We start from the raw sequence: 13399 nt of genomic DNA, 5'->3' as shown, positions 1-13399 counted from the left end.
AACACATGTTGAGATACTGAACATAACATTTCCATCAACTCTAATTTGGTACTTTATGAAAATTGATCAAGCGTTTTAATCACAATGTCATTCTCAGAAGAGAGAAGGAGAGCATGAATAGAGGAGGGGGACAGGGAGGCTGTAGTTAGATGGTAAATTTCCTCCTGGCAGATATTTATTGAGTTAGTTAAGTCTAGAGAGGGCTTTAACATTGATTGTGATCATTAAATATATCCGCTTGAAATGGCAACATGGCATTCCCTTGGTCAAAGGAGCCAATCGCGGTAGAACAAAGGCCTAATCAAATCAATTCCCTCGTAATTATTCTTTGAGAGGTGGAATTAATCACAAGAAGAAATTAAAACAACAATGAAAGATGAAATGGAACGTCGTAAACAACTACAGCTCAAATTGAAATCAGCGCAGAGGAGGGAAAAAATTCAGATCATTCTAGCAGCAATCTGAGGTATATTGATTATCTGGTGCACAGATCAGTTTTATATCGTCGTGGACATTATCATAAGAAAGATAAAGAGACAGAGCGATGAAGAGAGACAGTGTGTGTGTGTGTGTGTGTGTGGGGGGGGGTCAAGGTCCTATTCTTGTGAGAGTCGTGCTTCTTTCTACTCCCCGTTCGCAGAGGGGAAGTGTAGCATATTGATTAGCTATCAGATGATTCCGATAGAGCCTGATCAATAGGACTTTGTATGAAAGCCAGGCAGGGCCCTCCTTCCTCACTCCAGCGCACGGCCATGGATCGGCCACCACAGCCGCCCAGATGTGGAGCTGTTTGTTGTTCTCTTGAAGATTCTCCTTTGTGTCTGCAGTCCAGTCGTCTAATCGAAGGTTTCCTCGAAAGCTCCGTCTGCTTTTTGTGGCTCCACTTTTATAGAGTCGTCATTGATAAGTTAAGCCTGCAAGCCTAGCTGAGCATGCTGACGTCTCACTCCAGCTCCGTTTGAGTGCGTGTCGGTGGCCGATCAGCTGATGCGCCAGAATAAAATGTGTGGAATTGTTTGAAGGGAAATAACAGCCGTACTCCGAGATTACTTAATAGTGAAAGTGATGAAACGCTCGAAGCTGCATCAGGCAAACGGAGAGCGAACGTCGTCGGTACCTAATTAGAGTATTTGGTGACACGGTTGCGTCCCATTTAGCGTGGCTGTGGCAACATTTCCCAGCTCATACCGTTTTTGTTGCACCTGAATCCACATGTGTAGACATAAAAGAAAGAAACGCTGTGGGAAGTTCTCTGCTTACTCTCTCGCTGGGAATATACGAGATAGGGACGGCTCTCACAGCTGCCGGGTCTCTGTTCCAGGTGTGTCCTGTGCTGTGAAAGGACAGTGATAAGACACCTGTAGTCTGGCTGCAGGTCAGATTCCAACAAGACAGGACACCCCTATCAGTTCATGCACACGCTACATCCGTGTGAAGTGATGTTTCTGACTGGATGCGTGACGGCGTCTCTGTGGCAGATCCGCCAAAACCGTAGGAACAAAGTGGAGTGAAAAATGCTGTTTTTATTAAAGGTATAATAAAATAACAGAGGATTCTTGGTACACACTGAATTCATTTTCCCCTCAGCTGTTTAACTCAAATACCTCCCCCTGATGGCCTAAAAATAAAGGGACGTTCATATTGTACATCCAAAAGTATTCTACACACACTACTAATGAAAAAATAACAAAAACTGCAAATGTTCTCTCTCATTTGTCTCTTTTCTTTTCTTACAGATATCATGTTGGAATGCTGACGTTTCTAGAGCAACCTACGGCATCCAGACTTCCAAAAAGCACAATGTCTCAAAAGCATCCCAACAGCAGGCTCAAGGAAACTAATCCTCAGCAAAGCTGAAGCCAAACGTTCAGTATTACACAACAACAACAACAGCAGGAGACTGTAATCATTTTTGATCTGCCACCTCAACAGCAAAGGCAGAAGCAGAGAAGTTAAAGACTTTGGACTCCTGGATTCTCCACTATCTGTATATGCTTCTCAAATGGATGCAGACTAACCCAGAAATACCTTCAAATTGTACTTTAGATTTACCAGATAGACTATTAACATGTACATTGAGTCAAATAGCAAACAGGAAACACAACAACTGATGTCCACACCCCTTTAGCACATAACCAGAAATCAGGATATTGTAGATACATGTACAGAAAACAAATAGGGACATTGATAAGAAATACAATTATTGCCGAATAATGTATATAGCCATAGGAATCACACCTCTAGTGCGTTGAAATATCCTCAAGTGTCCATTACTCTTGATTTTATCTTTGTCCAAAAAGAGTTAGCACAAAGTTAAATCAACGTGCTGATAATAAATGTATAGACATTAACTGGGAATGTCTGTCACTAGCTTCTTTGAATTCATCCCAAATCTCCTCTCATTGTAAATGTCTACGCCGAAGCTGAACTCACAAACTACATTTTATTTAATAGAGTGTATATGAAACCCCATCCTGTACTACATGTAGTATTTCAGCCCCTCTAGCAACATGGTTTGGCAGCTCTCTTGTATTGTACAGAGTACAGTTGCCTTTTATTTGGCTCATACCTAACTGGACATCAATCCGATCCTTCCTCTTTGATTCCTGATTGATTAGTCACCCTCCTCCTCCTCTGCGTCTGCCCATCAGAGGGCTTGTATGCCTGCAGACCTCTGTGCAACCAGGCGCTCGCTCAGCTCCCACAGGCTGCCGGCGCTGCTCTGGTCCTCGGCCTGGGCGGATGGCTGGCAGCGAAAGCAGTTGTTGAAGTACATGCCGCCTATCCCCTCCAGCTCTGGCGCCACGGCACAGTACACCGTGGTGGCCGCCCCTTGCTGCTGTGGGCAGAGAAACACACAAAGACAAGAGTTCAGCAGATGAAATAAGGACAACTCATTCACAGACACTAGGACGGGTCCGGTCCAGAGAAAACATGGAGGAAAACCCGGAGACCGCGACGACGTCCTCTGTGAGACACACATCTACAAACACACACCGACAGACACACAGACAAAATAAGAGACAGCAGGACGGCATCAACAGGAAGAAAAAAGGATTCCACCATGGGGGAACGCCATGCTGTACATATATTTATATACATATATTTATTTATTTCTCTATCCGGTGTGTGCAGGACCTCTGTATGACTGAGAATGCTACAGATGTACAGAATATTACACCGGCTCCTGTCTGGATGGGAATCACCAGGGAAACCACAGCGTTTATGTAAAGTGTGCGAGAGCAGATTTGTGAATATGCATATTTTCACATGATGTGTATGTCGAGGATTAGACGTGGAAAAGATGCAAGTACAACTCTGTCGTTCAATCAGAAGGTCGTTGTTTGCAGCGCAGTTATATTTTCTCTCTCACACACACACACACACACACACACACACACACACACGCTTCCCCTCTGGTTCTCTCTCAGTAAGTCCACTCTTATTTTTTTAGGCAAATTTAAATCTCAAAATCACTCAAGTCTCAACTCAGAAATGGACTCCGTTTCATGTCGTCTCAAGCCGTGACGCAGGGCAAAGCACCGTTGCAGCATTTGGGCGCAGCCTACTAAGTCTAATATACCCCGTCCCATCAGTCAGTAATTAGTGGGGATATTCTAAGAGGATGGCGTTTTCTGTGACATTTGAAAATGAACGTTGTAACTGCAGCATAATAAACACGTCAGGGAGAATTACACACATAACCAAACCGCTAAAGGAGGGATCTTTCATGTTGCGGCTCCAGCTAAAAGCTGCTGTGACAGCTTCCCTGCAAAGTCCAGGGCTGGAGACGAATTCTATATGACCACATGAAATGGCTCTCCTCTTTATCTCCCAATAAGAGCTAGCGAGAGGGGGATTCGGGGGGGCACTGGTGTGAAGACTGGGCGCTAATTTTTAGCGCAGAGCACTGGCACGCAGTGAGACAACACCGTATACGCAGTTGTCAAACATGGGCAAGACACACACATTTATAATGAAGCTGCATCACATGCCAACTGTTTGAAAAGGCTTCCCAAGGCAACTACAAGACCGGCACATAAGAAGCGGAACGATCCATTGAGGTCTAAAGCATTTATACTTTCTCATCCAAGTACAAAAACGTGCACAGAAATCCAAACGCAATGAACAGGATACACACAAACCAGATTTCAATAACTATTTTACTCATTAATGCATACGAAGCACCCCGCACACACACACACACACACACACGTTTGCACACAACCCCCTCTAAGCTCCAAGTAAACTTCTGCCTTGGTCGCTAACGTCGCAGCAGCAGATTGAGCGTGTTTGAAGTGCAGCGTGATGAGAGCGCTGGTAAACAGATGAAAAGGCAGCAACTGTCTGTGTGCTGCCGTCTGTCTCACCTGCCAGCGGGGTGATAACTTCACCCACATCACATGTCGCCATATCAAAGACAGACAAATGCCAAGCAGTGTCTCCGAGCTGCAGGTTCACACACTCCCCGTTTAACTCATCTCCCTCGCTTAGGGCATCTGATTTAGCTCGTCTGAAATGCCTTTAAAACTCCACCGAAGATTTGGACGCCGCCGGCTCCGGCTTGCTGACGCCGCGTTGAACTTGGCTGCCTTTCAAAGCAGTTTGTTTATGTCCAGTTGGCAAACACTGGTCCTGCTGCAAGTTCAAATATTGATAAAATGATCTTTCAACTTCGTAATCCAGATGCATGCGGTGGACTTCAGAATGCAGTTTTAGTTCCCTCGCAAAAAGCGCTTCCCTTTCTTAAAAAGCTTTCGTCCGTGCTAGCGCTTCTCCCTGCTTCAGGCTAGTTAGCAGTGCATGGATCGGTACATGATCTGCGCTATCTTGCTGGTGTTTAGCGCATCCCCTTCACCACTTGACCTTGTGGCCTCTGTAGAAGATAAGGCTGATGAGATTATGCATTAACATGCTCAACCACCCACCGCAGCCATCTATCACTGTGTGTGTTTGCAGGTGGGGTGTGTGAGCTAGTGTGAATACGAGAGGGGCGTGCAACAACCTCGATACACTTCTACTGCACCGTTACATATAAACACATACTCTATCCACACATGCATGTGTGAACACGAACATGTGCCTGCACAAAGGAACGAACACATGCCCGACCTCGAAAGGTGATGTCGCTCAACGGGTTTGCACCACACATGTCTCCGGTGCAACATGTGAAACTAGATTTAGAACGGATGGATTCCGTTGTGTGCGTTTCCATCCTCTGCAATAATGTGAATCATTTTGTTGTGTGGAATAGATTCAGAGACACGTCTGAGAGTTGGTTTATACTATCCAGAGCTGGAGACTAGAAAAAAAAGAGTTGAAATAATTCTGACAGTGCAGATTTTCAGTGATCAAAGGACAATGTACTGCAATTTGCTGTATTGCAGGTCATTCCAAAGGGTTTGTAGCTATAGTAAATAAAATGTATTTACTTAATCATTGCAATTAAATTTACGTTTGTCTGGTTGCCTTGCCTGCAGCTTTGGAATTTAGAAGGCAAATTAAATGGATCCACCTCGGGACTTTAGATCTGATCGTAATGTCCAGAGGAAAGGGAATGACTTCACCCTTTCATTTATTTTCAGGCTATGTCTTTATATAATTTTAATTGTCCAATAAAGCTACCACCACACTGACAGAGAGAGGGGACGAGATAGGATAACAAAAGATAATAATAATAATGTGTTGGTTTTATATAGCGCTCAAAGACGCTTTACATTGTGCATTATTAATTCACTCCATTCTTGGTGGTGGTGAAGCTACTATTGTAGCCACATCCGCCCTGGGGTAGCCACAGCTGCCCTGGGGCAGACTGACAGGAGTGAGGCTGCCAATTTGCCATTGGCCCTCCTGAACACCACCGACATTAACACAGGCAACGTCGGTGACGCGTCTTGCCCAAGGACACAACAACAGTGAACACATCTGCCGAAGCCGGGAATCAAACCGCCAACCTCTTGATCACAGGACGACTTGCTCAACCACCCAAATACTGAGAGAACACTCACAAAACACTCTGCAATACACTGACTGCAAATTAGCATGGATCCATTATGATCTGAATCTGCTCCAGGATCAGATCCGAGTCTTCCATTCTAAGCATCAATAAACACGAGGACCTCATGGACTTGTTCTAGCAATGTCTTTTGGTATTGTTAAGCAATAATCAGTTGCTGAAAACTCCTTATTGAGCGTATTCAAAAGCAAAAAGGTTTATGTGGGGGAGGATGTGATGTTTTTGAATGATCAGTAATGTTATTTTGCCGTGTTCCGTTCTGTGTCTCCGTCATCCAAGCTGTACTCAGCCATGTGACCTTTCTCTGACCCCTATGCATGTGCCCCTCCATTCACACCCGCAGTTATGACATTGATCTCTCCCTCTGACCTGGATGTAAATAAACCCAGTACTGTAGAGCAGTCGGATTTCGGCCCATCACTGTACATAAAATCCTGTACATACAAACAGCTATGCATGCTGAAAACCTAGCAATTCTTTCAGGTACTTTTATAATCATTAAATTCTCATATGGCATGTGCTGGAAAAAATAGAATAAAAAAGAAAAAGAAAAGTAAAAAAAAAAAAGACTAAAAACAACAACTTAATGGGTTGATAATATTGTCAGGCAATACCCTCTCCTGGACAATGTGTGTAGAGTCTTCTTGTTTTCTTACTCCTGTGGGTGGTTCTCTTCCTTTGCCTGTCCTGTGTTTCTGCTCACCATCTGTGTCAGTTGTTGTCAGTTGGCATTTGTACAGCAGCGAGGGCTGAGGCAGAGCAGGAGAGAGAGGGAGAGCATTCTCCAGCTGACCTCTGTGATTGCACTCCAATTCAGCAGCAGCGCTAAGTGTTGGCAAAGCATTTCATGCCTGGAACACAATTTGAGGAGTTTAGCTCCTGGCGTGCATCGCGACGTGAAAGCGCTCTGCACACGCAGCTGGTCAAGAAAGCAGTGCGGGTCGGAGACCCTGTTTTTGAATTTTGTAAAGAATTTTCTCCCGCCTGCTTGAACCGTCATTTACAGTCAAGCAGCAGCTTGTTATAAAGTACCCACTGTACAGTTAAAAAAACAACAACATTGCTAATAATTTCACCATTTTAAGAAAAAAAAGACGTACTACAGACTTTTCATCTGTAATTGGTGAAAACTGAAATCTAAAGGTACTTGACAAACAAAAATGGCTTTACAATGTAATGTAATAAGGCTAAAGTATCTATTTGTAAAGTATTTCCTGGCTCGTAGCCCAAGTAAGGGATCAGGAGGAGTGCAGTTTGTGCCTCAGCCCTCTGCCAAGCCTTGTGGACTAGCTATCCTAAAAGTGGGATTCCAAAGGGATTGTGATTCTGTTTCAGGAAATGGTTTGTTTTTTTCAGCCTGTGATGTTTAAAATAGATGGAGGTGTCTGATTTTTAACCTGTGCTAAAGATATTTTACATTAAATAAATAACTAAAATCAAACACGCCTGTGCATGTGTGTGGTTTATATTTGAATGTGTGTGTGGGGTCGCGTTTCCCGCGGCTCCCTCTGAGCGTGCTTGGCCCGGCACCAGAGGGGATTCTGGGTGATGCGGTCCCCTCAGATAAACAATCTGTACCTTCATTCAGTTTGACCATTCAACCAAAAAGGGAGTAGATTAGCACCTCCAACACCTCAGATCGCACCCTCACCCTGTGACTGAGGTAGGTCGTAGGTCACAGCAGACCTGAGCAACGACAGATGCTGTGCATTTCCGCCGTTCTAACAATCGTTGTTCACTTCACGCAATTCTCTTCCATACAATCGATAGGATTGAGTATCGGCTGCAGACTTTATTCCAGTAGGAGTCATGTCCATAATCAGAGTGAAAGCTTGTTTAGATCTCTAGAGAATGACCAGTTCACCCCTTAATCAATCTCCCCAACGATTAGCCCAGCCCTGGTCATCTGTATGTACTAAACTCTATTTCATACCTTCCATTAGTCCACAGGCTGATGGCTAATACTCACCTACTGGCAGTGTGCTCCCCTGAGGGGCATTAGGAACAGGATGAAAGGACCGGCCTCCTCGCTCCCTCGTTCCGTTTCTTCATTATGCCCACCCCGTCTCTCTCAGTCTGTCAGGTCCCCCCCCCCAACCCTCTCCAGGTCCTTATTCCCCTGCAGTCCCCCCGCAGGCCTCATAACTTACAGGAGTGGGCATACAATACTACCGTGGCGGAGGTCTCATGGGTAATTGTAGGACCTCTTGAAGGTAAATAGATCTCATTCCTTGGAGTCCAAGATCACAGATGAGCACTGTTGTCATTCTGTCTTTCTATGTAAGCAGAGAGAGTGATGTAGCGTTGAAAGACAGCGAGAGAGAAGAAGGAGAGGAATAAACTATGTAGGGGTGACAAGACGACAACAAAAAGCATTCAGAAACCCCCTCCTGCTCCGTTTGTCCTCTGTGGCCTGTCTTTTTTTTTTTTTTTTTACCCCTTTTGCGCCAGATAAGATCAACCGAGTGTCAGTCATCAACAGCCTGCTGTCACACTTATTGTTCATCCGGTACACGAGTGTGTGTCCATGTAAATGTGCAGCCCAATGCGACATCGCTGCATACGGTTAATGCTCGCGAGCTCCAGGGAACAATGGAAGAGAAAGTGAGGAGCGAGGTGCAGGGAATGCAAAGGACAAGAAGGAGAGGAGGAGGGGATGCATTGAAAGGAGAGGAGGGACAAGGAGAGCAGAGAAGGAGGAGATGAGGGAGCTAGGACACAAGGCATCCAAGGGGAAAACGATGAGGTGTCAGAAGGACTTGTGCAACGACTGTGAAACTATCTCATTTTTATCTTGCGAGAGGACTTCCGAAGTGATCCGCACAACCTAATTATTTTCCCCTAATAAAAGCAACATATGCTAAGACAATAAAAAGCCTTATTGGACACCTATTCATTAAAGAGGAGCAGTAAAAGGAGCAGCACTCTGGCACAGGGATTAGCTTTTAAAAGGGCCTTTCTCTGGGTGGAAATGGCCCTAGTCTTGCGTTAGCATGCCCATATGGGTGCACAATCCGCCATAAAAGATCTGAATTATACATGACGTGGCCCGTCTGCTTTATTGGCTGCCGTTTCACTCACACCTGATTGCATCAGTTCAGGATGGCTCAAAGTTGGGACTGAAGCAATCTCAAATCGCATGCGCGCCATTTGAATACGACAAGGAGTGTGGTTGTGAATGAAAAATTACACAAAGTGCATATTGGTAACAACAAGCATTCGGCTGCAGTGAGATATGTGATAATTCACAAACGCTGGTTAAGTTAGCAACACCCGGTTGAAATGACACGAGCCGGTGACTCGCGTCTGACAGTTTGACACAGTGAAGCCATTACTCCATATGGTCAATGTACTGCAAGTGTCAGTATGTTTCTATTATGAGCAGAGAAATGCTGTCTGTGTGTCGGTATGCGAGCGTGCGATGAGCTGGAGTAATAGGGCCACACACAGGTGTGTGTATGCTCACCTCCTCAATGATGCGCCAGCTAATTGGTCTCCTGCGGCAACCTGACATATCCACACACTCACAAACACACATTTTCAGGTGTGCACATACAAAAAAAAAAAAAACACACACACACGTACACACAAAACACAGAGTGCGAAAGCTATATCCGCATTAATACGAAGAGCAGGAATAAGCACACACGTGCAAACACAACCATGCAGCCACATGCTCAGGCAGCCTGCAGAGTGCATCGGCAAATGAACTCATTATCACAGCGCTGACTCCGAGTGAAGGATGGCACCCTGGCCGACTGCTCATACAGTACAAATACCTGTAAAGTACTGTTAAAGAAAGAAAAAAATACTGTAAGTCGAAAGCTTTGAGATAAAAAATCTGCCTAAAAGGCAAAAATGTCCAAGCTGTCCACCAAAGGACACACAAAGGTCCAAAGAGGATCTGTCTTTGGCTCAGTTAAGACGCTGGTGGCAGCGCTCACTCACCAGACATGACTGGGAACAGAGCAAAGACACATCTTTCACTAAAAGCACAAAGGGAAATGGATCTTCAAGCTTTTTCAAGCTTCTCTATGCCGTTTGTTTGCTTTCGAGCTCATCTCAGCCGTGTCATTTAATCATCGTCTTCGGCCGTAGAGTCTGTTCACACTGTCTATCCTACTCATTCATCCATTCCCGCTGACCCGTCCCTCTGTAGCCCCCTCCTCCCTCCTCCCTCATGATGGAGGTCGAGAGAGGGATGTTCTGTTTTAAATAAGGAGGCAGCACCGGCCCATTAAACTCTGATAGTAATGATATTAATTTGGCAGGAACGTGTCATTTTCACAAGAGAGCAACTAGCTGAACTGTCATTACGGGCACACGCACACTTACGCACAAAGGCAAAGCATTACGTCAAATGCATTCTCGCTCCCCCTCTCTCCGAAACTGGCACGCACGCACACTCACACACACACGGACCGTGTCACAGGAGAGCAGCTAGCGGTAACATTATGAGAGAGTTGGAGAGATCTGCTAATGGGACAGATTAGTGTGCCCTTGGTCACAACGGCCACAATGGAGTGGCTGGAGCTGTGACTTATATCCATGTCCCACCTCTTCACCCCCTTTCTCTCACTCGCCCTCCCCCTCCCTCTCTCTCTCAATCACTACTTGCTTCATCATCTGTTCATATGGCCCGTCCTCCTCCTATCTGTTTCACGAAGACAGCCAACAAGCAGGCGGTAAGGCCAACGCTTGATTTGAATGAATACAACAAATGACAGAGAGGAGAACATGACGGGAGATTAAAATAAACTTTACATTTAATTTAATCTCCTGCGACAAAAACTATCACCGGGCTGATATCACTTTACTCTGCACACTTTACTCTCTCGTCAACCTCGTGCTAGTTCACCGTGGCAGCATGATGGGTCAATGCGAATGCATGTAGGGGTTAAATCACTTCACATTAGTTGCTGCTGTGACTCAGTGAATTTCCTCAGCGGTGTCTTCAATAGGGAGGTTCAACATGAACAAACACTATTAATTGTGTGCGTTTCTCTGGCTTCTTGGGAAGTCGCTGCTGTACTTATCAGGCTCCGATGCTATAATGCTGCTAAATACACACGCGGGTCACATTTACACCCGCACGTACATTCGAACACACACACTGACCCTTCCTAATAACGCTCTACAAAGGGATGTGGCACCGCATTGTGGAGTCAAAAAGTACACTCGATGCGTTTACCCATTTTTATTGGTATGCTGATCCATGTGTGTGTGTGCGTGTGCGTGTGTCCACATTGACCCCATCTCGGCACTCCTGACCGGTTGAATGCAGGTTGCATAAATTAGTGCTGATGCTCTGCAATGTAATTATGCTGCTGTCAGGACGGCCCCTCTACTCAAATTCATTTTAATAAAGTTGGTCTCCAAGGTTACCGACCGGGGGGTCACCTTCGATGTCAGCCCCTATGGATCGCACCCATGGAACATTCAGAGAGGCTGCAGTTGGAGTAAAGGAGGACCTTAACACACACACACACACTTCTGACTTTCTTGGAGATGGGAGGAAACAAGAGGGATAGAAATGAACAGGTTGTTCAAAGACAGATCAAAATGCTTCAAATGGGAAGGTAAAACAGAAAATATAGGCGTAGGTGAAAAGATGGAGGTGGGAGCGTGGAGGAAGAAATGAAAAGGAGAAAGAGTAAAAAGAGAGAAGGGACAAGGAGAGGGCAGGGGAGTATCTCTTCTGGGCAGATGGCGGGGTGTATTCTCATTTGTCCCATTGCAGTGTGTGTGTGCTAACAATAACCTCCAGGGCAGAACTGCAGCACTGAACACGCTTACAATTAGCCAACAACACAGACCTGCGCACACAGCCGGGAGCGGCGACGGCACAACAAACAGTCACACACACTGGGACAGTGGACGCAGCCACACCGCAGAGGGACGAAGAGAAGCATGGAGAGGGGTCTGAAGGTTTCGAGATGCTGGCGCTTCATGACAGTAGCACACAGAAGGCGAAGCCACTGCAAATAGCCTTGCTTAAATTTCTGCTGCAAATTCTCCACCAAATATCAAATTTCAATTTGAGTTTCTTGAGATATTTTCAGCTGTTCAGATAAAGGTTTTATTTTCCTTTTTATTTAACTACTTTTAGGACTTTCTTTATTCATTTGTGCAACATGATTAGCTAAATTTGAAAGCTATCTTCATTAAACTGCATTGTTATTACATTGGTACATTAACCCATTGTGTCTATTGAACTGTTATACTAGTTAAGTCAATAAAAAGCTCTTCCCAAACGCATATAAAGCTTTTATAGCTTATTACTGAGTTGATATAATCGTCTGCCTTTATTAGTGAACTATATTATCACTTTGACCACCTGTGTTCGAGGCTGCGTGCGGTGAATCTTAAAATCGCCGTGCCGCTGACCAGAATCACGCAGGATCGCTCTCTGCACTCGCTTTGGTCGACCGTCTTTCAGGGCGTTTGAGTGTTAAAGCCGGGGTGACTTTGAATGCCTAATAGTTACAGCCGCATGCTTTGTTAGCTGCAGGTAATTTATGGTAAAAGCAGTCTGATACGATCGACTGCCTTTACCAGCCAGCCCCAAAGACACTGAGGAAGGTAAGAACGAGACAGAGGTGAGGATGGCGAGCTGCACAGACTGCGGCAGGGGGAGAATCGGAATCTGGACTATGAGGCGCAGGAACGGGTGTGACGAGAGAATCGTGACTCGTGGCAGAGAGACGCTGCGAGACATTAAAGAGTTGCAGAGTAGTTACGCTCTCAGCCTGTCTCTCGAGGTGTGCTGAGAATTAGATTGCATTAGGCTGACAGTCCATTCATCTGAACCAAACCAAGACGGAACATTTAGTTAATTGAATGATTAATAAATTCTGCTCAGTCACACTATTTCACTCGGACGTTGGCTTTGGATAAAAACGTCGGCCAAATGGGAGACGTCATACATCACGAGCTTGAAACCCTTTGTGAGACTTGCACCGAGGGTCGGTGTAACTCGAACTAGTCCAGCTGTGGACAGCCAGTACGGGAGATACGGCAGCTGCACGGCGAGTCGTTTAACCTCAGCTCTGCTCTACATTTCATCAGGAAAAGCTTGTATTTCAACATGCGTTTTTGCTGCCGTCTCATCACTACCGCTCTGAGAGACACGAGTCCCTCAGCTCAGAGTAAAGCTTTAGATACGATGGACAGGCCCAGCAGTTCACACGTCCACTTTGCACCCCCTAATAATGACAGGAACAGACCCTTGCCTTGCGTATACCTCTTCCTTCACCTCCTCTGCCAATAGGCAGGAACCTCATCGGCCATCACTCCGTTCTCTCATTGCACTTTCGCATGAGTCGCCGAGACTAATCCAGTCTGTCAGGCCGAGGAGGTCCCTGACTGCTGTTGTCCTTTCAT

General features: G+C 45.5%; 1 protein-coding gene across 1 annotated transcript in view; it reads right to left on the bottom strand.

Moving 5' to 3' along the window:
- Positions 1 to 1503: 1503 nt before the first annotated feature.
- wwox (WW domain containing oxidoreductase) overlaps positions 1504 to 13399 on the bottom strand; it is a 103639-nt gene continuing 91743 nt past the window's right edge. Inside the window, exon 9 of the mRNA XM_068739503.1 lies at positions 1504 to 2839. Within this exon, the coding sequence (XP_068595604.1) occupies positions 2648 to 2839 (192 nt within the window). The 3' untranslated portion in view covers positions 1504 to 2647. The remainder of the gene's footprint in view (positions 2840 to 13399) is intronic.

The sequence above is a fragment of the Brachionichthys hirsutus genome, chromosome 5 (genome assembly GCF_040956055.1).
Source record: "Brachionichthys hirsutus isolate HB-005 chromosome 5, CSIRO-AGI_Bhir_v1, whole genome shotgun sequence".
NCBI classification, from domain to species: Eukaryota; Metazoa; Chordata; class Actinopteri; order Lophiiformes; family Brachionichthyidae; genus Brachionichthys; species Brachionichthys hirsutus.
Note: the sequence above shows the minus strand (reverse complement) of the source record. Positions and strands in the feature narration are given on the sequence as shown.